We start from the raw sequence: 25,833 nt of genomic DNA, 5'->3' as shown, positions 1-25,833 counted from the left end.
CCCCCTCCCTTTGGAACGCCATCCCTGTGCACACTTGCAAGTCAACCTACACCTCCTTTCAGGAGACACTTAAAGACCCACCTCCCATCGTCTCGCTTTTGATTGACACCGAGCTTGGCTCCAACCTCAGAGTTAGTCATATACGTCCGTGAAATATTGTGCGTGTTGTACATTTTCTTTTTATGTGTTCATGCAGATGAGAATGATTACTTTTATAAATACTGTTAAATTTTTAAATGCTATGGTATTCTCAGTTTACCATACGGCCTCACAGGCCTATCAACTTCTTCATGGGTTAAAGACATTTTAATTCATTTTGCACCATTCTCTTTTTGCTGCAGTTCTCCAGAGAACTTGGTGCCACTGTTCATTGCCAATCCTCCCGTCGTCCTCTTCACTGACTTTGTTGTTGGGCAGATGTACGAGGTGAGTCCAGTGCAGTCATGCACACAACCTCCCGTGGGAGATGATTGCCAACACGGGCTGAATTCGAAGTTGATGCAAGATGTTTTAGTTTTTTTCTGTAAACGTCGTCTTGTGTTCCAGACTACGGTGGAGTTGCGTAACGTGACATCCGTGAGCCGACACCTACGCGTCTTGCCTCCGTCTACGCCCTATTTCTCCATCGGGCTTGGTGAGCTTCGTGCAAGTGTGGCTGTGGGTGAGCTGGCTGGCTGGTGCAGAGGTCAGAGCCCTGAGGTTTGAATTCCGGCAGCCACCTGGGATTAAACCGGGTTTTCAGAGTTGATGATTTTCACGAATGACGACACGACAAAAAAGAACATGAAATTTCTACTCCACTTTGTTTGGCAAAATTTTAACCCTAAAAATTACAAATATCCATTTTGCTGTGGTGTGATGAACATTACTCTGCGTGCCAGGGTAGGGGAAAGTACTGTCTCCTACTGTGTGGACCAGAGGTGGAAGGGATCTCAAAAGCAGTTCTGTAATATTCACTTCCGTGAACCGTTCTCTTGTGAACCACAAAAGGGCTGCACTGCTCTGTGAGACATGCAAGTCGGATATTTTGTCTCTTGACGCAACGTCAAAAGCAGAAAAAAGACAAAAAATAAAAAGTAAGTGTGTATAGGTCAACAAGGAAAAAACATTAGTGTCAGTCAAATTTGTAGTCACCGCGCAGAACTGTTGGTGTATACCTACTCCACAGTCGCAGTATTTTGTTGCTTTACATGTGCTGGGTGTGGGTGTACATATGGGCTTGCGCGTGTGTGTGTGGTGTGTGCACGTGTGGACAACATAGGGCGGTTCCCAAGTGAGTCTGGCTGCGTGGCCCCGGGCATGAGCTGCAGCTACAGCGTGCGCTTCGCCCCAGACTCGCTCGCCGACGTGGACGACTTTCTGCTGGTGGAAACGCAGGCGGAGCACACGCTGCTCGTGCCCATACAGGCTCGCCGCCCGCCGCCAATACTCACCCGTACGTCGCCAGCGCACGTCCACAGAGTGCGCCATTGCATATTTGCCAACCCTAGAAGTTTTGGGGAAGTCAAGTTAATTTATTTTTGGTTAACACATGGCACCTTTCTGGTACAAATCTGCCACCCAAAGCGCTATTACATCATTCAACAACATAAAAATAAACAATTCTGTACAGAAGTCATTGACTGCAATCGGTGAGCGCTGATCGATTTGTATTTATTCAACGGAGGCAGCCGACATTAGTGTGCGATTGCCCTATTCAATTCTGAACATTCCCGCAGTAGTGTGTGGTGAAAAGTTGAGATAAGAAATGCTGAACACCCAGCCAAACCCAGAAAATCACACTCGTGTACCTGTTTTCCACGTCGTAATTGGACTATGCCGTTTCACCTGTTGACTCTCGCTCCGCCCAGTGCCGCCCGTGCTCAACGTGGGGCCGTGTCTGGTGGGGGGAGGCAAGGTCGTTGAGTTCCTGTGCCACAACGCTGGGCCAGGGGGCGGGCGCTTCTGCGTTATGCCGCGCCACCGCTGGCCTGCAACCAACTTCAGGGTGACCTTTGCATAGCAGGCAAACCCGTCGTACATCAACGCCATCCATGCTTGACATACTGTAGGTTTTATTTTAGCACTCCACCTTTATGGCATTTATTTGATACATTCCTTCGTAGGTTCTTTATTACATTTTTTCAGCCCTTCATCAATATAATGCTGCATGAAGGCATCCCTGCTTACCTGGCTATAAATAAATGTCATCTAACTTTGTGTGTGTATGCACATATCCGTATGTCTTTATGAGGTACCTTTTTACATGGGGTTTAACCTATGCTGGTGTTGAATGCAGGAACATATTATCAACTCAGACAATGCCGAAACACACATTTATTAGCTTTTTTTTAAAGATGACATGGTTGCAAGTGATATTATAGTAAAAAATATTAAATATTTGTGTAGCATGTGAAAAAGCCAAGCAAATGCTGGTCTCTCTCACATGTGAAATTTGCATTATTATAATTTATACGTTATCATTATTTATACGTTATCATTATCATAATTTATAAGTTTTTGCCTTGATGTGCCCATATGCCATCCCGCGCACAAAGGGGCCGTCCATAAATGACGTCACGCACCTGGGGGGGTTAGACATTTGTGACGAAGTGTGACGAAGGGGGGGGTGTTTGAGAAATGTGACGTCACATAAAAATGCACAACTTTAAATAAATATGGACAACACGTTCTACTTAATTAAATAGACTTTTTAATAAATGTTTTCTCTTACAACATCAGAGTGCAGCGCCACATTAAATACGCACTACAATGACAATAGTTAAAGCGATTTGAAGCATGTTTTTTTTTTTTGGGGGAGGGGGGCAGCTTTGTGACGTCATATTTGAGGGGGGGGTCTGACTTTTTGTGACGCCGTGTGACTAGGGAGCGGGGTCAATAATCGTCCAAAATCGCGTGACGTCATTTATGGACGGCCCCAAAGGCATATTTCAGCCGTTCACAATAAACCTTCACCTCTTCACAAACAAGTATTGTCTTCCTTCTTTCCACAAACAAGTCCCCAGTATTAATGTGAATAGGAGAGTATTTCCTGCACTTATTTTGGAACAATATGAAATATATTATTTTTTAGCTCGTGCTTCCAGCATTGTGGGTGCATCAGAGAATGTCATGAGATGGAGAGGAATGCTGCATTGTGTTGCTGTCTCCCAGTCGGTGGTCAGTGTGGGGGCGGTGTCCCTTCCCCCGTTTGAAGTCCAACCCGTCTTCTTTGAGCTACTACCTGGGGAGGCCACCATCCTGGAGGCAAGAACTCACTGCAAACAGCACGTGTACATCTATGAAGACTCTGCTTCTCCTTGCTTGTGTTAGTCCCACTCTACGTGGGCTCTGCCTTCCTGCTCCTCTTTCTCCACTCCTTCCTGTCTTGAACCATCGTGTTCATGTCCACTACCCAGGCCTTCACATTTTAGATCACAACTTCTAACCACCTCTTTTTAGGCCTGGCGCTCGGTCTTTGCTCTGATGCTGCCATGTTCATTACCTTTTCTCCAATGTGGTTATTCTCTTCATGTGACACGTGCCCCTAGCCACCTGAGTCAACTTTCAGCTTGCCTGAGATGGGCAACTCCACTCTTGCCTTCTTCCTCCTCTCTTCAATTCTGAGCTGATCCAATCTGCGATCGCAGGGAACCACCATACCTTCCTAATGTCTGTGTTACACAACATGTGCTCCTCTCTGTTTTTCTTTATCGTCTCACATTTAGACCCGTAAGTCAATACTGGTTACGCTAGAAATAATAAATAATAATAGTTTTATTGTTAAAGCTTGCTGGTGCGTGTGCCGGTGTTGACATTAAACAGTGAGTAGTCATTTTGACTTAAAGCTTTCGTGATTGCAGGAATTCATATTCTTTGGGTCTTTCGGTAAAGTCACGTAGATAGGTTGAAAGAAAATAACAAAAAACTACGACATTCCAATCACAACACCACATCCAAAGAATAAGTGAGTAGTAATGTATGCCAGGGCCTAGTTCTCTGTCCCATTGTAGAGCGAATGGGTGCTGACTTTCACTCACCTTTTCTTGTTGTTCAGGTCACCTTCAGCCCCACGACCCTGGGCACATTCACGCAGGAATTCACCGTGGTGTGCGACAACTGTCAGGTCAAACACTTCACTATCGCAGGTACCTGCGACAAATACGGCACTAAAACTAGGGCTCAACATCTTTGTTTTTTCTTGTCATCATCACCATTATCAAACCGTGATCAAAAGTTGAAGGTGCAAGAGGAAGGCCTCTCCAAGCTATGACCATCGCTCATGCTCCTGAAATGCAACAATCCATCGAGCTCCTGCACATGATGTGGTTTTATCACTGCAGCTCGACAGGGGCGTCCTTGTGGGCGTGTTCCTCCTTTGTTCACTATCATGAGTCTCAACCACCGGCCATAATAACAACAATAATAATGCTATTTGTAATGCGTGCAATATTTCAGACATAAATGACCATAACCCTGAGGTGCGGAGCCAAGCTCACATTTCTCAGCTGTCAATAATATATCTTGCATTTGCGTTCGTTCTCTAGTTCACATGTTTCTCTTTCTGCCCGTTATGCGGTTGTTCACTCCTGCGATCACCTGACCGTGACTGCCCCTGTGTGTGCAGGCGAGGGCCAGGTGGCTGGGGTTCAGCTGACGTGGGTGGAGGGAGGCGCTGCCGAGCCAGCGCTGGGGGAGCTCACGGACGCGATGGCGCACGTCCTGCTCCGCTTGGGCCCCCTGCACCCGTTCGGCAGCGCCAGCAAGCAGATCGTCGTGCAGAGCACTGCGTAAGGGACAGCCACATAGTTAGGCATGTGAATAATCGCTCCCCAGTGATTCGATGAATTGTCTCACATTTCCCTGTCTGGATTACCCCGGTTGACCATCTATCCACTTTTGGTTTTTAATATATGTGAAGCATCTTGAGAATCGATAACATTTTTACGTTAAAAAGTTAACATTTTTATTGTCAACATTACAGGTTGTAGTATGATGAATTAATTTGTCTCATTGGCCGTCTCGTTTGTTTTTATAGTTTGTTCTGCTCCTTTGCTCGGTTTGCTTTCTCCATTGGCATAAATGCAATGCTATCATATAATTTTCATACACTCTTTTTGAATTATTTCTCACACATCAGATTCAATACATGTACCATGAATGTCCTACTCATCCATGAATAAACCATTTTCTTTAGTTGTTCATCAAGCATCATGATTGAAGAAGGGCCCTTGCTCAAAACGAGATCCTATCACAGTACCGAATATATGCTTGCGCAAAGCAACCACTGCATTCCCTTAAAATAATTTGTTAAATTCAGCTTGTTTCGTAACTGGTTGGGTCTTGCCGGTCAACGTAAACACATTTCTAGAGCTATTTGAACCGCGTTCGTTGTTTTTCATGTCGGCACGCTCCTTCCACGCCCGGCGTGTTGGCGCAGTGACGTGGGCCTGCCCTTCTCGTGGCGGGTGGTGAAGCCGAACCTGCGAGCACCGGCGAGCCCCGACGATGCGGTTGGCGCGGTTGAGCCGGCCGAGCTGGAGTACCACCTGCACGCCCACTCGGGCTTCTCCGTCAGCCCCGAGCACGGGACACTGGAGCCGCACGGGCAGCACACTTTCACCATCTCCTTTGGCCCCACTAAGGTGACGAGTTCAGATCGTGGCAATGTTCTGCTCGTGCGATAGGTCAGCTTGTAATACGTGTTTAATTGCTCGTCATCGCGCGCCTAAAGTCTGAACATTCATGCGACCGCATGTTTGGCTCTCTTCTTATTATTTTTTTTGTTCAAAGTAGATGTCATAAACGGGTATTTTTTTGGCCAGTAGTGGTTTTAGCAGCCTTAGTTCTGAATGTTACATGGCATGCCTTGACATGACTAGACCCACTCTTAAAAAGGTAGTATTAGCTCTTACTTGGGAATGAAATAATGTTGTTTGTGTGCACTTTGTCCACAGGATGACACAGTGGTAAGAACCCGGTTTGAGTCCCGACTTGGGCACCTGTCTGTATTTTGTTTGAATTTTCTCCCCCTGTTTTGCATGGGTTTTCTCTGAGTTCTCCGGTTTCATTGCAAAGCCACAAAAACACACACTATCAATGGTGTTGGACAAACATCCCAATTCTGAAAAGTGACCTGCAAATTTTTCTCCATACGGCAACATTGTCCCCTTACTGCAACAACTTGGTAGGACTATCTCTTCATGGGCAAGGAAGTGTGATAATACGTGCTCTGGGTGGTGTGCACGCATGTGTATGTGTGCACTGGGTGTGTTTACTGGGTGCGTGTGAATACTCAGCGTGTGTACACTGGGTGTGTGTGTGTGCAAACAGCCCAAGCGATATCACAGCGTTCTGCACCTGGTGCTGAGTGACGTGCCCGAGATACCCACTACACAACAACCGTGAGCGGACGTGGTTCATGTGCACGAGCATCTCACGAACAAGCGATTTCCATCATACGCATTGTGACTGTGACCTATTCCATCTGAACTTAATGTATACTTAATAACAAATATACCACATTGCTTACAATACGTTGTTTTATTTTCATATGGTGAAACAAGCTCCCTTCATTTATTAATTGTGTTATTTTTACGGGAAATTCCATCAACAACTAGCATACCTTATAAGAGCTGGCAATGAGCCATGTTGCTTTGAAGCATGTACATCACATACTGTATGTAAGTATGTTGAACTTCTTTTGCACCGTACGTAGCCAACAAAATGTGTGTTTAAAATAAAACAATAAATATATGACATTAAAGATGATCGTGGTGATCCAAGCAAGCTCTATCCAAACAAGACCCGGCTTAGCTTCCGAGTTTTGTTGATATCGGTGCTCTGCATATGATTTGGTGCGGGGCGATGTGGCGAACAGCAGAAGACTGTGCAGACAAATCCATTGTTGTACCGTACTCTTACGCTCCCATGTCTGTTCTGCCTGCCTTTACCAATCCCCATTGACCAGCGTGGCGAAGTATGGTCAAATAACCCACACGAGCCACACAGCTCAGGGAAGCCCTCATCCAGCAGTGGATTGAAACAAGGGCTATACCCGCATATGTCCAAAGATAATAGTGACATACAGTAATTAGAATTGTGATATACTGTACACTACTGTATAATAATGGCTGCAAACCCACTGAGGTGCAGTCTGCTAAGAATAGAAAATGTGTTGCTTAATGATGAGATACATGCCCAGGGCTTAAATTCTGACTTAATATTTTCGCGGGTCGCTGACACACACGAGTATTTGGCACCTGACTAGAAGCCACAGCCAAAGTGAGACAAATAATGTATGTTGTGTGCCGAGTTGATAAATACTTTCCAGATCACCCACCGCGGACAGAGCCGGCTGAAAGGAAGCCCTGTTGGTGTCGTTTCTCAAACTGCAGGTCGACAGTCCATGCTGCCCAGGGTCAGGGTGTCACTGATGTCATCGTTCTGGAGGTGGAGGTCAAAGGTGAATCGGAGCCCTTCCGAGTGCTGCTCGAGCCCCCTGCAGTCTGCCTGCCTGGGGACGTGTACGTGGGCCACCCCACTTACCGCCCATTCCAGGTGTCAATGACAGTCACAGAATCTCAACACACTCGGCCCCCGGAATGAAAAAATAGACGTCTTTTGCGATGTTTTGACAGAGATATACTGATTTATGGCAGTGTGATTGATGAATGTGTTGCATTTTTGTTGTTTGTGCTTGGGCAACATTTCCAACACGGTATCACAAATTATTAGTTTGTTATTCAGAGTAACGACGTTTGGCTCGAGTGCACTTGAGTGGTGGCCACAAGGAAGGTCGCTTATGTGAAGTGGGAAATGTAGTGTTTTGATTCAGCAGCTGTTAATATGAAGTGGGAAGTGTAAGTGGTTGATGTAATGCTCAAGTGGTGTTAGTCTGTTATCACTGAGGATGTGGTGCATGGTGAGGAGTGTGTGAGTATAATTGTCAGTGCTAGGTGAGTGGTGAGTATGTATGTTAGACTTCTTTCGCACCGTACATAGCCAACTGTGCTAATCGGAGGTGCGTAGTGTCTGGTGATTGGTGAGTTAGTGAGTGATAGGTATCAAGTGAGTGGTGAGGGATGTGTGCTGTGTGGTGGGTGTCTGCTCAGAGTGTCTGGTGAGTATAAGTCTGAGGCACAGAGCGTTGCCAGCAACGCTAGCACGTGACAATGTTTAACGGCACTCATCGATCGCGTTCGTGTGGGTGTTCTTGCGCAGCTTAGGAACGTGAGCGCAGCGACCATGAGGTTCCACTGGGACCAGATGATGGAACCGCACCAGGTGGAGGTGAAGCCCTCAGAGGGAGAAGTTGGTGAGACTTTGGAACGTGACTTTGTGAACTCTGTACCCCCAGCCATCCGTACTCTTGACTCCCTGTCCCTAGTTTTAGTTCACGCTCGAGACCTACCTTCATTTCCTCTGCCTCTATAAAAACAACGATGCCCACTGCTTCTGCTCACAAACTTGCCCACAGTGTCTTGAGACACGCTTGCATTTAGATGCTTTGTAAATACAAATTGTGTAGTCTTAGTAGTGGTCGTGCGCTAGCTGGAGTCTTATTCTTTGTTTTTTTCGGTAGATAGAAAATAAAAATAAAGTGAATTAAAAAACACTAATGTAGACTGTAGCCTGGTTCTAAATCGGAGTGAGTGTACTGGCAGTCTATAATGTAGATTGTAGCCTGGTTCTTAACCTCAGTGAGTGTACTGGCAGTCTATAATGTAGATTGTAGCCTCGTTCTTAACCTCGGTGAGTGTACTGGCAGTCTATAATGTAGACTGTAGCCTGGTTTTTAAGCTGGTGTGCGTATTGGCAGTATATGATGTTGACTGTAGCAATGGTTATTCAATGGAGTGAGCATACTGGCAGTTTATAATGTAGACTCTAGCCTGGTACTAACCTGAATAAAATAAAATTGAAAAAATAAAAAAAATAAACCCACGACGTTTCGGTCGCAACACAAGCGGTCGTCATCAGGAAAAAGGGGGTTAGCCTCTAAAGGCAAACAGTTTATGAAGGTTTCGAGATGGGCGTAGCCCAAGTGTGTCAGCAGCATGGGCGGGGCAGTTAATGTTAATGTAGGAAACAACTAAGCAGTTAGTGGGTGTCCACCAAAAGGGCCTCCAGGCAATCATTGCACCTTGCTCCACACACCCACATTGCTGACGGTGGAGGTTGACAAGAAAACACAAATCAAGTAATCACTCAAAGTGGTCATGACTTGGCTGAGTTTATAACCATCATCACGGTTGAAATTGTATCTGTATATATGGATGGCTTCATGAACGAATCTTTGTTGATAGCCAGTCGGCTTGAAAAGTACCATCGTCTTAGAGAAATCAATTTCGTGTGAGCCAGCCGCATTAAAATAGTGATTGGCCACGGCAGAAGTATTGGTCCTACCGTGTTTCAAATCATCCTTATGCTCACGAACACGGTCCAAGCTGGAGTCTTGTATCGGCTGGCATGCGGTATTGTTGTTTTGTCACGCGTACGCGGTTCTGTGCCTTGTGACCGACAGAGGCGGGAGGCAGCGTGTGCTGTGAGGTGTGCGTGGTGGGCAAAGCCCCCGGGAGGCTGGCACATGCCCTCATCTGCCACATTAAGCACCAGCAGGAGCCAATTGCCCTTCACATACAGGCCACGTTCAAGGTACGTGTGCTGCCATCCACGCTGACTTGTTTCCAATTTATTTTTTATTTAATATTCAAATCCGGTGACCTAAGGTCTACGCCGGGCTATATCTAACATCAGTCGTGAGTGATAGCTGAACACAGTCCTGGGCCAGCCTTCTCAATTCACCAGCCCACACTGAGCAGCCAGCATGGTGATGTACGGTCAAACAACCCCCATGACCAACATGGCTTGTGGAGGCTTTCATCCAGCAATGGATTTACAAAAGGCTGTACATTTTTATCATTGTTATTATTTTTACAACTGATGAATTCTATAAAATGTTTTTCGTTGTTTACTATTCGCTCTCGCAAAGTAGTCGCGGGTCATTACTTTTGTAGTACGATTGAAGTGCAATGTCTGCGATTGTTTGTTTTTACAAACGATTCCAACCGCGCGTCCTAATCATCACTGCTTCAACCGCCGCTCTGGCCCAGGGCCCCGAGCTGCTGGTGGAGACACCCACACTGGACCTCGGCTTGGTGCGCCTCGGAGACAGCGCGGAGGCCAGGCTGCGCTTGCGCAACCCAGGCCAGGTGCCCGTGCGTTGGCGGCTGGCGGCGGCGCCCGCGGGGCTGGTGGCGGCGCCCGGCTGCGGAGAACTGGCGCCGCGTGCCCGCAGCGAGGCCGTCCTGACGTTCCGGCCGGAGCGCTGCCTCACGCTGCAGGCGCACATGGAGCTGCAGGTGGAAGGAGGGGAGAGCAGGTGGGTGGGTGAATGTGCGGAGCTGGAAGGAGTGATAATTACAAGGACCTGACAGTTATCAGTTACATGTAGGTTTGTCAGTGACATGCATTACTGCTGTGTTTCATTCACAATTTTGTTTACCTTTTTTTGTCATACCCGCTGCCAATAGGCAACTTCTTGAGAAAATGTCTTCTGTTTAACGTCTGTGAATGTGAGGCCTATATAATAAAATCACCCTGAATGTGCCCAATTTTTTTTCCAAATCTCGTACGCTAAGCAAGGTTAATAAAAAAAATACTTTCATTTTATATAGCGTCATTCATGCCAATAGCATCTCACAATGCTGGATGTGCTGGAGTTGGTGACCACGATGCACACAAAGGTTTCCTTCCATAGGGCTGCACAGCTATGTGATGAGCAGTAGAGAGCAGTGCAGAACAATCCATTGTACTGTACCATGTTCCCATTGCTTTGCTACTCACCCTCTCCAAACCGCAATGACCAGCATGGTGAAGCATTGTGAAATAACCCCTAAAACCCACACGGTGTCGGGAGTCGGTCATCCAGCAGTGGATTAACAGAGGACATACACGTACTTCTGCCACTGGCCATCTTCGTGAGAAATCCTCCTCTGTGTAATGCCTGTGTGCGCTTGGCTGTTTAATTCCTGCCACATGCGCACGTGATTACACCTCCGATTATCACGGTTGGCTACGTACGGTGTGGAAGAAGTTCAACATACATACATTGCCGAGCATTGGTCACGCAGAACTGGGATGCAAAGATCTTCATGAGTTACGTGTCGTGTGTTCCTGTGCCTTGCTTGTGTGCTTGTGTGTGTGCGTGTGAAGGCCGGTGATGCTATGTGCAGAGGTGCAGAGCCCTCGCGTGTGCTTGCTCAACTCCGGCCTGCAGCTGAGTGAGGTGTACCTGGGCGTCGTGGTCACTGAGACGGTCTCCCTGCTCAACCAGACGCTGCTTGCCACCACCTACAGCTGGGGACAGGTGTGTGCAGTGGTAGCACTTCTAGTGATATCATCATCATCATTACTGTCATGTTTCTTCTTCAGTTCCGTTTTGTCACCTTCCACTGCCTCTTGTCCAGACCCAGTGTTGTTGGCTTGAATTTGAAGTGCGTAATTCAAATCTTGTTATGATTGACCACACCTTGTGGATGCATCTCATGAGCTCATAATATTCACAGCATCGCACAAAGTTTCATTTTGAATCTTATCAGAACTCTGATGTCATAATGTTATACAGGATACAGCCTTAAATGCATTATAAGGCAATTTGGATTTCTGAAGCATTTCAATGTATGATGACATGGCCCAGCTGTGCCACGTTTGCCGCTCGTTGCAGTCGTTTGTGGTTTGATTCGGGCAGGCTGCCCTGGTTATCACTGCGGATGTATGAACCATAAAACAAGTAAACCCGTAAAAACAAAGTTTTTCACTATAAATCCTTTATATGCATGGCAGCGAACTTAATATAAAGGATTAAAAAATATATTCGCCTGTGGAGGACGCGGGGATCGATCCCGCGACCTTTGGCATGGGAAGCAAAGGCGCTACCAACTGCGCTACTCCGCCACGGCCTGTGGAGGGGTTACGCTCTGGGCTCTTATACTGTGACGTTCAGCCAAAGCGATGAATGAGTTATATTTGAATATATGTAAAATATTTTTTTTTTGCCTAAAAAGTGTAAAATTTTGGGAATTTTTTTTCACGAACATGAATTGTCTGTCACAACGAGTCTGTGTGGAAAATGTCAGCTCGATTGGATCACGGGAAGTGGGTTAAAAAACGAGCGAAAGATTTGCACGGTCCTATGCAAGCAAGCAAGCACGCAAGCAAGCAAGCACGCAAGCAAGCAAGCACGCAAGCAAGCAAGCAAGCGAACTTAATATAAAGGATTTAATAAGAGCTGTCTGCTTCACAGTGGATGTTAAAGACCCCGTGACGTGATTTAAAAGAAGGCCATTGTGTGGCGGTGTCATGGTCCAAATTTGCCAAATTCAAATAATTATCTGCAAATTACTCAATTGGGATTACACATAGCAACATCGTCTTCTACTGTGAAACTACTGCAGACTATGTTTGTGAATCGTAGCGTCATAAACAGGGGCAGGTAATCGACAGCACGGATAGCTGGAGGAAGGGAGTTATTAAGTGAATGTGTCATGTTTAGCGAAGGTGACGTAACGTGTGTGTCGTGTTGCGGTGGCAGCTGTGTGGGCCCCAGGCTCAGAGCTGCAGTGTCAGGGCCACTCCAGCCAGCGGCTCCATCGGCCCACGGGAGAAGGTGGACGTCTCTGTGGAGTTTACGGCACTCACCATGGTACGGCAAAGCACTTCCAGCCAGGGCTGGCCCTTCACCATCAAGTATTCCTTTGTCTACCCAAGTTCACTCTCCCTCGTGGTATATCGCTGTTACGGTGGCCCCCACATGTTGGCTGTCACGTCAGATCGACGATGACTGCCTGTGAGAAGGTTAATTATGATATCCGTGTGCCTTCATGTGGTTCTGGCGAGCAATGCGGGCAGCACAGAAGTAACCGCAGACCTTGCACATGAACACTGAAGAGGCAGTCCCGGGCCACGTGTCGTGCACCTTACATGCTGCTCTCAGCAGCTGCTGTCGCACTTCGGCTCTCAAATAGTTCCACGCCATCGTGAAGCGCGGAATGCCAAAGGGCTCTAAAAACTTTTTGCGATATTGTATATTTAGTACTATTTCTAGAGCATCGCACTGAATGGGACTTTGTGTATGGGGTGCGTCTGTTGGTGAGACGTGACACGCGGGGTGGTCATGGGCTTCAGAATGGCACAGTGATAACACTTGTGCCTCGTCGAGCAAGGAGGGCCTGGGTTCGATTCTGGACTCGGGCACCTTTCTGTGAGGAGTTTTTGTGATCTCTCCCTGTTCTGCACGGGTTTCTTCCGGGTTCTCCTGTTTCCTTCTATAGCCAATAAAACACATTGTAACTGGTATTGGCCATTTATCCAAATGATCAAAAACGATCTGCAAATTACTCATTTGGGATTACACGCAGCAGCAACATCGACCTCCACTGGGCTAACTTGGCGTGACCCTCCTGAAGTAGAGTCTTTAGACTCAGTGAGGCTTGCCTGCGTAAACAAGCATAGTAGTAGCAACGCTCCAGCATTGGGCTCCTCTGCAGGACGAGCTCCGTGACCTGGTGCTGCCCTGCTCGGTGGCCGGGATGGACGAGCCGCTACTGCTGCTTGTGCAGGCCCGGGCACAGGGCCTCCACGTCACTTTCTCCACGCCGGGGTCCGGCGCCTCCGCTCCAAACGCTGCCACCGGTATTTCCAGGTAGGCCGCGGAGTGGCGTGCCAGGCTACGTGACGAGCAGCAGAGGGCGGTGCCGAAGTGCATTGTCTAACTGTACTATGCTGAGCTGGGAAAGTCGCCAAGAAGATGTGCACCTGATATAATAATGACAGACACGCACAGCCCTCTTATCCATCCACTGCGGACGAGCGCCTCCTCGTGCCTTGCGGATCATGGGGATTATTTGACCGTGCTTTGCCACGCTTGTCAGTGCAGGTTAGTGAAGGTGGGGAGCATAGATGTGGGAGCATTGAAGTGCGGCACCGGTAGGAATATGTGTACATACATATCCATGGTACATGCCTTGTCAATCCACTGATGAATGAGGGTCTCCCTATGCCGTGGAGATCATGGGGGTTATTTCACCATACTTCACCATGCTGGTAAGCGTGTTGTTTGTGCGACGTGTCTCTTGTTGCGTCAGCGTGCAGATACCGTCAGAGGAGCTGCTGCTCGATTTTGGCTCGGAGGTGAGGCTCGGTGATTTTGTCACAAGGACGCTGGTCATGACCAACCAGACAGCCATCGAGGCTGCGTTCAACGTGCGGGTTGAATACTTCAGTGGGGCTCCTCCCCCGACTCCGTCCGGCCTCGCCGCGCGCTGCACGCGGTGATGAGCTCGCACCGCCGGTGTCCGCACCACATTCTCGCACGCGCACCCCGACCTCATTACGTGTAACACGCGGTGACGCACGCACACCACTCTCCGTCCATCCATCTACCCGTGCCAGCTCCAGGTGTGGAGGTCGACAGTCAACATGTGCCAGCACTTCCTCTCAGCACAAGCTTTGCTGATGTTCCCCATGCTGAGCTGAGTCCACTTCTCAATATCATCCCACCACCACCACGTCCACCTTTGTCTTCCTTTTGTCCTTCTGTCCTCGATTTTCCCAAGGAAGTGGGGGGGGGGGGGTTGGCAATAGGGCTTCATGTGAGCCGAGCAGCACATGTCCACAGTATGTCATCTCTCTGACTACATCCAACATTACAGCACATACCCTTTGACAGACATGCAGTCCCACCACGGCTGAAACGATAACGCGAGCGTTCACGGCACACGTACAAAACCACGCAGTTGTTGCAGGGGGTTATATTCGCATCATGTACACTTGTTAAACATGTGTAAGTCGTTTCTATCTACTCTACTTTGTCATAAAGAGACGTAAATAGTGCGCCTGGGTGAATACCAAGACACGCTCCCCTCTCTGATTGTGTCTCGCTTCTCCCACATCTTCGTTGTTTCTCTGAATTCCGATCACGACTGTACACATGTGTATCTAGCCATGCCACCCATATTTATAGCCCTGCAACTTCCCCTTACCTTACTTTGCTATGTGCCCTGGGCAGGTTAACGTGGTATTGACAGACTAATGCAACATGTTTTGGAAGCAAGGCAAAATTAGGTTTTCATTTTGAACCTGTTTGTTTATTGCACCACCTCAATGAATAAAATGTAGCTACGACATTCTGGTGAGGTGGCATGGTGGGAGAGTGTGCGGCACGGAATTCAGAATATTTATTTTTACTGGAGGAATCCGGTGAGCTATAAAGCAATTTTTCTGGATGGGGGCCAATTCATTCCAACATGTTCCCCAGGGGAACTAAATGAATTTCGGTTTGTGGGGAAACAAACAGTAGTTGTCCTATGGACAGACCCGCCACTTCCATAGGATTGTGGCATTTCTACCACTGGCATACAGGAGATGAGCATTGCTTCGAGAGCATGGGAGCCACTGTGACTGGTGGACGTGTGACCTCATCAAAAAAGCGCAGTGCTCAGACTCCATGGTACAGTCATACCCAGATCTACGTCTCCCCCTTTTACGACATTTCACAAATACGTCGTCACCGTATTAATGCCGATACCCGATTTGCGTCGCCTCAACCCACGCTTACGTCGCCTACAGCATCGTCATTTCTCGTTATCCGTCGCCTCTCAGCCTTCGCTTCCACCAACTACCCTGTAAATTGCTTTGATTGGCGTCGTTTCGATATTCGTCATCGCACCTTTCAGGAACGCGTCCCCGACGTGAACCGGGGTATGACTGTGTTTAGAATGAAGTGCTATTTTAACGTAGATGTGTTTGTCCCACATCAATAGAATGGACAGCAGTCTTCTTCTGACAAAAGCCCTCAACAAGGCGAGCGTGGCTCGAAAGCCCCCCAGCAAACGGCAGGCAGGTGAGCCCCCCAGTCTCTCCGGCGCTGTATTAATCATCCACAGATACTCCACGGAGGTGCCTGTCGCAAGGTTAAAATGTTTCATGAAGTACATTAGTTTGTGTATTTGATGTTTTTAGCGCAGTAATTTCAATTTATAAACAGCTGTAACTTTTACAGACCTTCAGCAATCCACTGCTTCCGGTCACAGGAGTCGTCGTGTAACCATACTTCACCACGCTGGTCGGTGTGGGTTGCCGGGGGGGGGGGGGGGGTGCTGGTTCAGATTCCACTCACCACTGATGTTGACCGGGGCTGGGAATCACAAGTCAAACAGCTCGGTTGCACTCATAGAGGCATAGTTTTATGCTATGGGCGCAATATAAATTCAAATATCATGGTATTATACTGGTAGGAACCTCCTGGTTACACCAGCCCACAGGGGATTATTGTGTCCGTCGTGTAGGGAGGGGCTGGGTGGGGAGGGGAGGGTGGGGAGGGGCTGGGTGGGGAGGGGCTGGGTGGGGAGGGGATATTGGGGAGGGGCTGGGTGGGGAGGGTAGGGAGGGGCTGGGTGGGGAGGGTGGGGCTGGGTGGGGGGTGGGAGGGGTGGGGCTGGGTGGGGAGGGGCTGGTCACCCCGTGGTACCCTTATAAAACTCAACATTTAACCTCCTCACAGTCGGGCATATTTGCGGAATACACCACGCCGTTGACCCTGGCCATTGACCGAGCAACCCAACGTTCCTACCAGCTCCCTCCGCAGGAATGTGTTATTATCGGTCCATATTCAAGTGCGCGGGCCACTGCGCCATCATGAAACCAGCTGTACAAACCCACGTGTTGGAACGACAATGTGCTTCTTGCTTCCCAGAGGTGAGAGAGGCTGCACTGCTGGCGGGGAGGGGAGCTGCCTTTACGTGCGAGCCAAGCGCTGGCACGCTGGGCGCCTTCTCTCGCCAAGAGGTGGCCGTCATGGCGGTCAGCGACATGTGGGGGCACTACCGCGACCGGCTGCTCTGTCAGGTCACCGCCTACAATTCCACAACTCCACTCTCGCCCTGCCTTGGCCTGCTCTGGGGAGCCAGTGCAAATCTCTCCGGTGGCTACGACGATGGTTTGCACTGATGGGGCGCGAAGGTTACGAACGATGCTGCTGGTAATGGGTGGAGCAGCGGTAACACTTGCGCTTCGATTTCTGACTCGGGTGTGTGCCCTGCATGGATTTCCTTCCATGGCTAAAATCACACAGGATGTGTCTGCTGGTGTTGGCCAAACATCCCACTGCTGAAATGTTACTCTTTTGGGATTCACACAGCAACATCGCTCCCTATGGAAAAAAACTTGGTAGGACCTTCCTGAAAAAGAGTCTTGAAACGCAATGAGCCTTCACTGGGTAAACAACCGCAGTAGTAGTAATACCACTGACAGTATAATGAATGGAACGCTGACAGGTCGGGGACCTGAAGCCTGTGGAGGTCCCAGTGAGGATGTCGGTGCATGGATGCCCTCTGCACCTGCAGTTGACTGGGCTTCTCAAGGACCCCAGCACACGCCCCATCGTCAGGTGTGACTCCCGCTTTGTCCCACAGCACAACACACAGACGCACTCTGTCGCTGTGGCCAAAATAGAGGGCTTCATGGGGGAACGGGGGAGGGGGGCAAGGGGGGGGAGCTTGAAGAGATGGATGTGCAGGATTGCAGATTGGGAAAACAGGTATTTTAAAAATTCAGGTAAGATGGTTACACAGTATGCTACCCGTGGTTTACAGATGATGTCAATATTTCCTGCACATGAAGTCAATGAGCTGTGACTGGGGTGCGGTGGTGGTGCTTTGTGATTCTGTGTTTGGCAGGTTTGGGACACATGTTTCAGGAGGGGACACGGTCTCGCGCTCGCTGAGGATCAACAACACCAGTCCTTTTGGTAGGAATTCATATGAATGTTGACTTAGCAATACACAGACTCAGAACCCTATTTGTGAGTGTGTTAAAATTGATGGTACTTCGTCGTGGAGTTGCATTTAAACATAATTGGCCCACCCTGATTTGGGCTCAGAGTTTAACCTATGCGAACACATAATTTCCAACATTATTGTGGTACGTTTATGCAATCACTACATGTTTGTATTACTTTTATAGGGTGGGGTAGTGGTGCAGTGGTGAGATACCTAAGTTCAGTTCAAAGCCACTGCTCACATTTGTGGTGAGTGACACTGACCGGTCCTAGGCCCCCACTTTGCCAACCCGCACTGACCAGTGTGGTGAAGTATGGTCAAGCAACTGACGCAGTGTGAGGAGACGTTCATCCAGCAATGGGTTGACAAAGGGCTGAAAATTTTATTTTATTTTTATTTAAATGTATCAAGCGCTGTGCTAGCAATGTGCCTTGACCGAGCCTGCGTACCATGGGGCATAATCGCGTCTGTCTGTGGTGCAGCTGTACGTGTGGACTGGGAGTCGTACAACGTGGAGAGCCAGGACGGGCGCCTGCTGGACCTGCTGCTGTGCTACGGGCAGCCCTTCCCTCTGAGGGACGCCGACGGCAATGAGCTGCTCGCCACGGAGGCCGCCGTGCCCAGCGAGCGCCGTGGGCCCATGCCTTGGGTGGAGAGGTTCACTCTCGACGAGGAGGACGACATCTCTGTCCCAAGCAGCCCAGAGGTTCGGCGCTGCCACGTACCCGACGCGGGACGCATGAACTATCTACGAATATTATATATCCGTCATCAAGCAGTCGTGCTCTAGCCACTGCTGGCTGTTGGCGCCACGGGTTCATGTCGCTGCTGCGCGTCAGCTGATTTTTTCGCTCAGTCTCAGCGATGGACATTCTCCTTCGGGCCTGTTCCCTCATTTGGCTGACATTCCATTGCCAGGCTTCTCCACTAGCCATTACTCCTCGTGATGGGGCCTACCCATGGCCGCTTACTGATTTTAAGTCAAAATAATATCTGTAGTTTGCATTTGTTCCCCGATTCGTGTGTTCCATCTTCTGTTTCTCAAAGTGTAATACCCAGCATGCATCTCTCCACGCTTTTTTTGCATCCTTTTCCGATTTTTGTTCCATGGTCTTTATCACACAGTCCTTGTGTCCAGTCTAGGGTCGCAGTAGATCATATGCACCGATTGAAAGCATTCTGCCTCAGTCACATGTCTATTTTGCCTTGGTTTATTTCAATACGGATTGTATGTATGTTGAACTTCTTTCGCACCGTACGTAGCCAACCGTGCGTGCGCAAACATGAGCAATACCTTACATAAGGGCCAGCGGTAAACAGGCCGAGACCCACGTGGCTCACCGTGGGTGTTATCACCTCGCAGAGTTTGGAGAAGGACGTGGTGGAGGGTGCGCCTGCGCGTCGTGACATCATCAAGGTCCGCCTGCGGGAACACGAGGGGATGGAATCCGACTTCCCGTACTGCATCACTCCAAGCCAGATGGTAGGGGATACGTGGTCCATTGCCTCCCGGCGTGCCACATAAACCACCTACCAAGCAAACTGTGTGTTAACGTGTAACATGACTGGGAGGGGAAAGCGATACAGTAAGATGAGGAGCTCTCTCCTTCTGTATGTAAAACCTCGTGCGGTTTGTAAAAATAATGAGTACTTCCACATCTTCCAAGATGTTTGGCCAGAGTGGAAGAGTAGGCCAAATATCCCCTATAAGGGGTCTCTAGAACTTCACCTTGATCAAGGCAAGAAAGTCTCAATGAGCCTCAAGACTTCGTCAGGATTTTGCTGGTATGTGCTGTTTGGCCAAATTTCCCTTTTTTGGCAGAGCTTTGTATGCGGTAGGAATTTGGAGTACCCAGGAAAACGCACCACACGTGTGCGGGGATAACACTGAAAAAAATCTACGTGGTCACGGACCCACTTGTTGTACTGCCTTCTTCTGGCCACCCTGCAGCCAAGCGGGTTTTGAAGTTTCTCCAATCGACATTACGAGATACACCAACTCTTTGCTTCCCAAGCGCTCGATCGTAGGTGTGCATCACTATTCCCTGCACCGCCGTGCGTGCGGTCGGTCCGCGTGTGCCCAGGTGGTGCCGGCGCGGGGCCACGCCACCGTAGGCGTGTCGTTCACGCCGCTGCTCCTGACAGACATCGAATCGCGTGCCGAGTGTGCCGGCTTCGTGCTCGGGTACCTGAGCCTCGACCAGCAGGTGGGCACTTTCTCTCTTGACCCTTGAACCCGCATGGCCCCCGATCACTAATTGCACACTTTCAATCCCATAATGCACCTCAGAGTAGGGTGACTGTGGAAATACAAAATTACCCACAAAGACAATGCAGGGGAGTTACATTTTATTCCCAGAGGGGAACTTCTGTTGTGTCATTGTTGATGTTGTGCGTCTGCTCCAGGATGTGGTGTGCGTCCCAGAGAAGGTGGACCGACCACATGGATACGAGGTGCCACCTCTTCGTGTGGACCTACAGGCTTTCGTCAGACAGGCAATGTTCGTCACGCATATGAATGTTCCACAGAGAAGTTTTCCACATAGACACGGAAAACCTTTCCCTCGTTCCTGCAATGTTTCCCACTCACGTGGGCTCTGCCGTCCTGGTCCCCTTTCTAGACTCATTCCTCTCCTGGGCCATCATCTCAACCTCCACTCGGCAATCCGGCCTCACCGCTACTCACCGCTTCCTTCTAGGCCTGGCTCTCGGTCTCTGTCCTGGTGCTTCCATGTTCATCACTCTCCTTCCTCTCTTCTCCTTACGACACGTCGTGTCAGCAATCCGAGGTCCGTGCTCGAGTACATTTCGGCACGTGTGTGTCCGTGCTTTCCCTGTGCCAGGCTGACTGTGCAGATGGACGTGGACGAAGGGGACAGGGGACTCAAGTTCCACGCTGAGGCCAGCGACCTCATTAAAGACGGAAAGGTGTGTCTCACTCTGTCAATAAAAATTACATACATTTTAATCAGAACAAATACAATTAAACATTGCCTGTGCTCAAACCACCTGCACTGCACTCGTTCTCATCAGATCTCGGAAGGGAAACAGGGTTGAACCTGGTTGGGCGACCACCTTGCAAAGCAGGTGTTTTAGGTTTGCAATGCTGTTATGGATAGTGCAGCAAAATCAAGTGTTCTGTACTTTTATCCGCCCTTGTCTATGCTCCCCGCTTTCACCAATCAGCACTGACCAAAATAAATATCACATGCACATTAAACGTTCGACAGACTGCAGTAGGCTTATGGTTGTACATGCCGGAAACCTTTTCAGCAACCCGTTTGGTTTACGCGTAGCTGAAATATTACGAGCGCGGGTCCATGTCCACGCAGGTGGAGATGGAGAGTGTGCAGACCCAGCGGATGGCGCTGCGCAATGAGGTGGGAGCGGCACTCAGCTTCCGCCTACAGACGTCGGGCAACTTCGCGCTGCTGCAGCCCGCGCTGCCCGGCCAACAGAGCCACGCCGCCCGGCCGCAGCACACCACGCCCAGCGACGGCGGGGAGTCTGCCGACACCATCACTCTGATGCCTCAACACAGCCTCCAGGTTAGACGGTGGGGCAAGGCAGGGCTGACCGACCGTTGAATACAGAGGGAATAGTGGCGTAGCATGATTGGCATTGGCCCTGGTACATGGAATGAATTGGGGTCCCCTGTTCACCTTCCCCCTTTCTTTGTAGCCCAACGCATGGGCCCCTCCGGCCTGTGGGCCCCTACGGTCTGTGGGCCCCAGTGCAGTTGCACCACCTGCACACTCGATCCCGACGCCACTGAGAGGGAATCTATATGAGACGGCAAGACACTTGGCTGTAGATTGGCTGGGAGGGGACTGGCAAAGTAGCGGACAACGTATGACCTCAGAAATGAGTGTAGCTTAATATTGGAGTTGCTGCCTGTCTTGATTTTCCGAGTACAACCTCTTTCCTGGGTCCTTAAAAGTCTCGGATTTTGCCAGTTGCGTAATAGTACACTACTAAATCAAGACAGTGAATCTTCTGGTATTGTGAGATAAGAGAAGTAGAATGTATCATGAGATAGATCACGAGATACATTCTACTATGTCCTATTTTTTCGTGCCTCAGAGTTGGCAACCCTGGTTAATAAGCCAAGATGAAGTTCTGACCACTTGACAGCAGGCCTGGGTCCAGCTACTCTCGGATGGAGAGGGGGCCCGTAGCGCTGTAGCGTGGGGGGCCACCATGACAGCGATTCAGCATTCAGCAGAGTGAATGTGGGTGGGGGGCCATCGGTACGTTTGGTGGTGCGGGGCCCGCCCCGGCACCCCCTTGCACCGGCCCTGCTAGGCAGGCGTGCGCTCAGGGAGTTGTCCGTGCCGCTACAGGTGGAGGTTGGGTTCCAGCTGTCGCCCGAGCTGCTGGAGGAGAGGCGCGGCGGAGACCTCACGCTACACGTGCAAGGACAGCTCACTGTCCACTACAGCAACCGCACCCAACAGGTCTGTCTGTCCGGGAAGCATGGGCAGCCCGCGGTGAGAAAACGAACGTTTGGGTTGGTTGTATCCACTCGCAAGACGAGCGAGAGTGATCGTTTTATCACTGCGAGCGAGCGCACAAAACAGCGGTAAAGGTGTGGCCCTGTAATTGCTTGCTCACGCCACTGATGGTGGAAGGGCGTTTTACAAGAGCGAACTTAGAGGGTATTTTGTCTACTCTTCAGTGTTGACCAGACGTGTTGGAAGACGTGGGCGTGCCCACGTATTGCTTAACCACACACAACTGTAAGAGTCCCTTGCAGCGACAGAGAATTAGAAAAACAGCTGTGTGCCCGATTATGTGGCTAAGATGCTTCCAGAAACGGATAAATATTGTTTCAGGCTGTTTTAAAGTGGTAGGTCTCTTGTGACCACGGGCTATACAGTATAAGTAAAATGTATTTATATTTACAAACCAAGAAACTCTCACTGAATCTCAATCATCTGCTAGGTTTCTCAGTAAGGGGCAATGTTTCTTTGTGTTTTCCATACAAATAATAAATATAGGAGGTGGCATGGCCTAGGAGCCACACATTCGCCGCTTGTTAAAACGGTTAAAATCCGGCAGCTGCCCTAATTAATGCTGCGGGTGTAATAACCATAATAATAATACCACGCGCCATCGACGTTAAAGATCTCCTGACATCATTCGCAAGAGTAGGCAACTCTTTTGCCGCCATCAGGGTCCAAATTTACTGCATTCGAAAATTATCTTCAATTTAATCATCCGGGATTATACATACCATCCATTGCCCCCTACTGGCAGACTAATGCCCCGTGATACCACTCTTGCAAATTCGGGTGTTCTGGTCTCTTGAGTTCTCACCTGGTTAAACAAAATAAACTTGAAACCCAAACTGTGAAATTATGTCAGATGCCGTGGGTTCGTTCGCCCCGTTGTCTATGCGTAAGGCCCCTCTCCTCTCCGCAGAGCGTCCCTCTAGAAGCGTTTGTCTACATGCCTTGCCTGGAGCTGCGCGTGCCAGAAGGAGCCCTTCACTTTGGGCCGTGTCTCGTCGGCCAACGGCGCGCCCGCCTCGCCACCATCGTGAACCGTGGCTCGGCACGCGGCCACTGGTCTGCGCACGTCCGTAAGTCGCCGTTGACGACCGGAGCGACTTGTTTGGCGAGTTATGTGCGACTCTGCTGCCAAAATCATCACCGCCGTAAACAAGATGTAGCGTCCCAGCGGCGCGATAGCAAAACGTGTCAAGTGATAAAATCAAACGCACAGCATCATGTTGTGCTGTGCACTCGCGCCGCCCTTAATGTCAGGGTTTTGGAGTCATTTCAAAAGCAATCTTAAGTCTGGTTTTCATATGGCAACTGTGGTGGATGGTTGGCAGCCTGTGGTTTCATACCAATACCCTGTGTCATAAACATTCAAGGATTTAAGAATGTGACTTGTGAGTGGAGTGCGGGCGTGCCAGCGTGTGCGTGTTTACGTTTGTATTTGTGTGTTGCTTGTGTGTGTTTGCCAGAGAGCGAGTCCGGCGAGGAAAATGGGTCTTTTGAGGTCTCGCCTCGGAACGGCACCCTTGCACCTCACGGCTCCACGCAGCTGCACGTCTCCTTCACAGCACGGTGACGCACTCGCTTTCACACTGGCGGACTGTTGAAACCATTACGCTCTACTGCATCAACTGAGGCTTTGTAGCTACGGGGAATAGTTCAGAACGCTCAAGCCGCGCGCATTTGGCATATTTCTCACGCTCTTATGGAGACAGTGACAATCCGCACGCATTTCCCGAAGGCGACAATCACTACTTAGTAAATAGCGAAATTTGGCGTTACAATTTGATTAGTGAAGCAATTAATTCGTCCATTGCGGTGCATGTGGAATAAATAGTACGAGAGGTGAAAGTGATAAAAATAAAAAAATGATAATTGTATAATCTTGGATGATCAAAGCAATATTATAAGTCATAGAGTCCAAGGAACATGATGTTTATTACTTCCAACTTCAACCTGTTCGGTTCGCACTTGCCAGCCTTTTAACTGCATCTCGCGCTGAAACTCGCAGATCTCTCGCCCCCTGCCGGCCAGACGAATACATTAATCGTGTCCTGAATTAGTGAATGGGGGAGTCGTTTTACGAGCACTCGAGCATATAAAAGACTCCCTGTGTAGTTTTAGGTAAACAAACGTCCTGTTTCACAAAGGATGACCTAGTGCCTTGAATATTAAGTGAAAATTGGGATTGTGTCCCAGATTAAAAATGTCTGGCTTACACGCTTGACTCATGATATGTGTAAAGGACGGTGATCTGTGTGTATGTTGAACTTCTTTCGCACCGTATGTAGCCAACCGTGCTAGTCGGAGGTGCGGTCTAGCCTCAGTAGTGGGCAAGGTTGGCAGTGGAGTCGTCTTGGCCTATGAGCAGTGAGCGGGGCCAACGACCACACGAGCGCTGTAGCTCGCTGTGCAGGCAGGGAAAGTGATTGCACGGGCGTGACGACCGAAGACGTGTCCCGGTTGAGCCTCCCAGATTTGTTCTCGCCTTATGTAAAGTATTGTGTCGATGTAAACACGTGGTTGTGTGTGCACGGTACAGGAAGCCCGCGGAGAGTCACGCAGAGCTGTGTGTCCTCGGCCTTCTGGGAGAACAACCGCCCAGCATCGGCCTGTCTGGGAGCGGCTCCTTCGATGGCAAACACGAGGCCCTGAGGAACACTTGAGAGGCCAAAGCTCAGGGACAGAGGGCACGGGTGCTGGGGACCCATCGGTGCCGTCCTCTGGGTTACGAGAAAATAGTAAAGAGCTGGGAAGTAGTGGTACAGTGGCTAGCGTGCTGTGCTGCACTATGAACCCGGTGACCTGAGTTGATTTTCGGTCACGGCTAACAACAGTGGCAATGATGTCTGAATTAGTCATTTACCAACTCGCACTGAACAGTATAGTAAAACAATCCTCATGAAGATGCGGAATGGGAAAATCCTTCATCCAGCAGTTGATTTACAGAGGGCTGAATGCCTGCTCAAAGGGTAGTGATGTCAATCCGCTGCTGGATGAAGACCTCTCCAGGCCGTGTTGGTGTTGGGGGTTGTTTGACTATGCTTCACCACGCTGGTCAGTGGGACCTGTTCAGATATCACTCGCTCCCGATAGAATTTAACTTGGGGAAACTTGTTTCATCGTGAAGTGCGCTAACCATTGTGCCGCCACTCTCCGGCATGAATCCCATAATCAGAAAAACACGAAAAGTCCACATTCTTCACGGTGGAAGGACAAAAAGTTTATATAATCACATAGTGCCGACATGAATGAGCGAACAGCATTCATTATTGTTTTGTTTATTTTGTTTCAAATAAAGCCACAGTGTACATTAATGAAATGAGTCTGTCATGTATTTATCAACACTGGTTGTACATAGAGAGCCGCTGTGAATAAGGAGACAGGATAACAAGCATTAGGATCGTGAATAAACGCAGTCACTTGACAATCTCGTTATTGGTCTTGATGTGATGTATGCTTAACGTGTGGTTCTGTGCGCAAGTGATGGCTCAGAAGTTCACGGCCCT

General features: G+C 49.2%; 1 protein-coding gene and 1 non-coding gene across 2 annotated transcripts in view; one reads left to right on the top strand and one right to left on the bottom strand.

Moving 5' to 3' along the window:
• DLEC1 (DLEC1 cilia and flagella associated protein) overlaps positions 1–25,700 on the top strand; it is a 31,366-nt gene extending 5,666 nt beyond the window's left edge. The window contains exons 8-38 of the mRNA XM_078866123.1: positions 342–426; positions 547–634; positions 1,262–1,435; positions 1,851–1,987; positions 3,154–3,246; positions 4,037–4,127; positions 4,607–4,769; positions 5,420–5,624; positions 6,313–6,383; positions 7,377–7,539; positions 8,203–8,296; positions 9,506–9,636; positions 10,095–10,363; positions 11,197–11,350; positions 12,575–12,685; positions 13,530–13,684; positions 14,127–14,312; positions 15,804–15,883; positions 16,736–16,887; positions 17,316–17,428; positions 17,718–17,788; positions 18,302–18,525; positions 19,183–19,302; positions 19,904–20,026; positions 20,226–20,320; positions 20,663–20,747; positions 21,152–21,367; positions 22,163–22,276; positions 23,244–23,403; positions 23,794–23,896; positions 24,867–25,700. Coding sequence (XP_078722249.1) covers positions 342–426; positions 547–634; positions 1,262–1,435; positions 1,851–1,987; positions 3,154–3,246; positions 4,037–4,127; positions 4,607–4,769; positions 5,420–5,624; positions 6,313–6,383; positions 7,377–7,539; positions 8,203–8,296; positions 9,506–9,636; positions 10,095–10,363; positions 11,197–11,350; positions 12,575–12,685; positions 13,530–13,684; positions 14,127–14,312; positions 15,804–15,883; positions 16,736–16,887; positions 17,316–17,428; positions 17,718–17,788; positions 18,302–18,525; positions 19,183–19,302; positions 19,904–20,026; positions 20,226–20,320; positions 20,663–20,747; positions 21,152–21,367; positions 22,163–22,276; positions 23,244–23,403; positions 23,794–23,896; positions 24,867–24,990 — 4,150 coding nt within the window. The 3' untranslated portion in view covers positions 24,991–25,700. The remainder of the gene's footprint in view (positions 1–341; positions 427–546; positions 635–1,261; positions 1,436–1,850; positions 1,988–3,153; positions 3,247–4,036; positions 4,128–4,606; positions 4,770–5,419; positions 5,625–6,312; positions 6,384–7,376; positions 7,540–8,202; positions 8,297–9,505; positions 9,637–10,094; positions 10,364–11,196; positions 11,351–12,574; positions 12,686–13,529; positions 13,685–14,126; positions 14,313–15,803; positions 15,884–16,735; positions 16,888–17,315; positions 17,429–17,717; positions 17,789–18,301; positions 18,526–19,182; positions 19,303–19,903; positions 20,027–20,225; positions 20,321–20,662; positions 20,748–21,151; positions 21,368–22,162; positions 22,277–23,243; positions 23,404–23,793; positions 23,897–24,866) is intronic.
• TRNAG-CCC (transfer RNA glycine (anticodon CCC)) lies at positions 11,865–11,937 on the bottom strand. Its single transcript has one exon. It is a non-coding gene; the product is annotated as a tRNA-Gly (tRNA).
• Positions 25,701–25,833: the final 133 nt, after the last annotated feature.

The sequence above is a fragment of the Lampetra fluviatilis genome, chromosome 21 (assembly GCF_964198595.1).
Source record: "Lampetra fluviatilis chromosome 21, kcLamFluv1.1, whole genome shotgun sequence".
Taxonomy (NCBI): domain Eukaryota; kingdom Metazoa; phylum Chordata; class Hyperoartia; order Petromyzontiformes; family Petromyzontidae; genus Lampetra; species Lampetra fluviatilis.
Note: the sequence above shows the minus strand (reverse complement) of the source record. Positions and strands in the feature narration are given on the sequence as shown.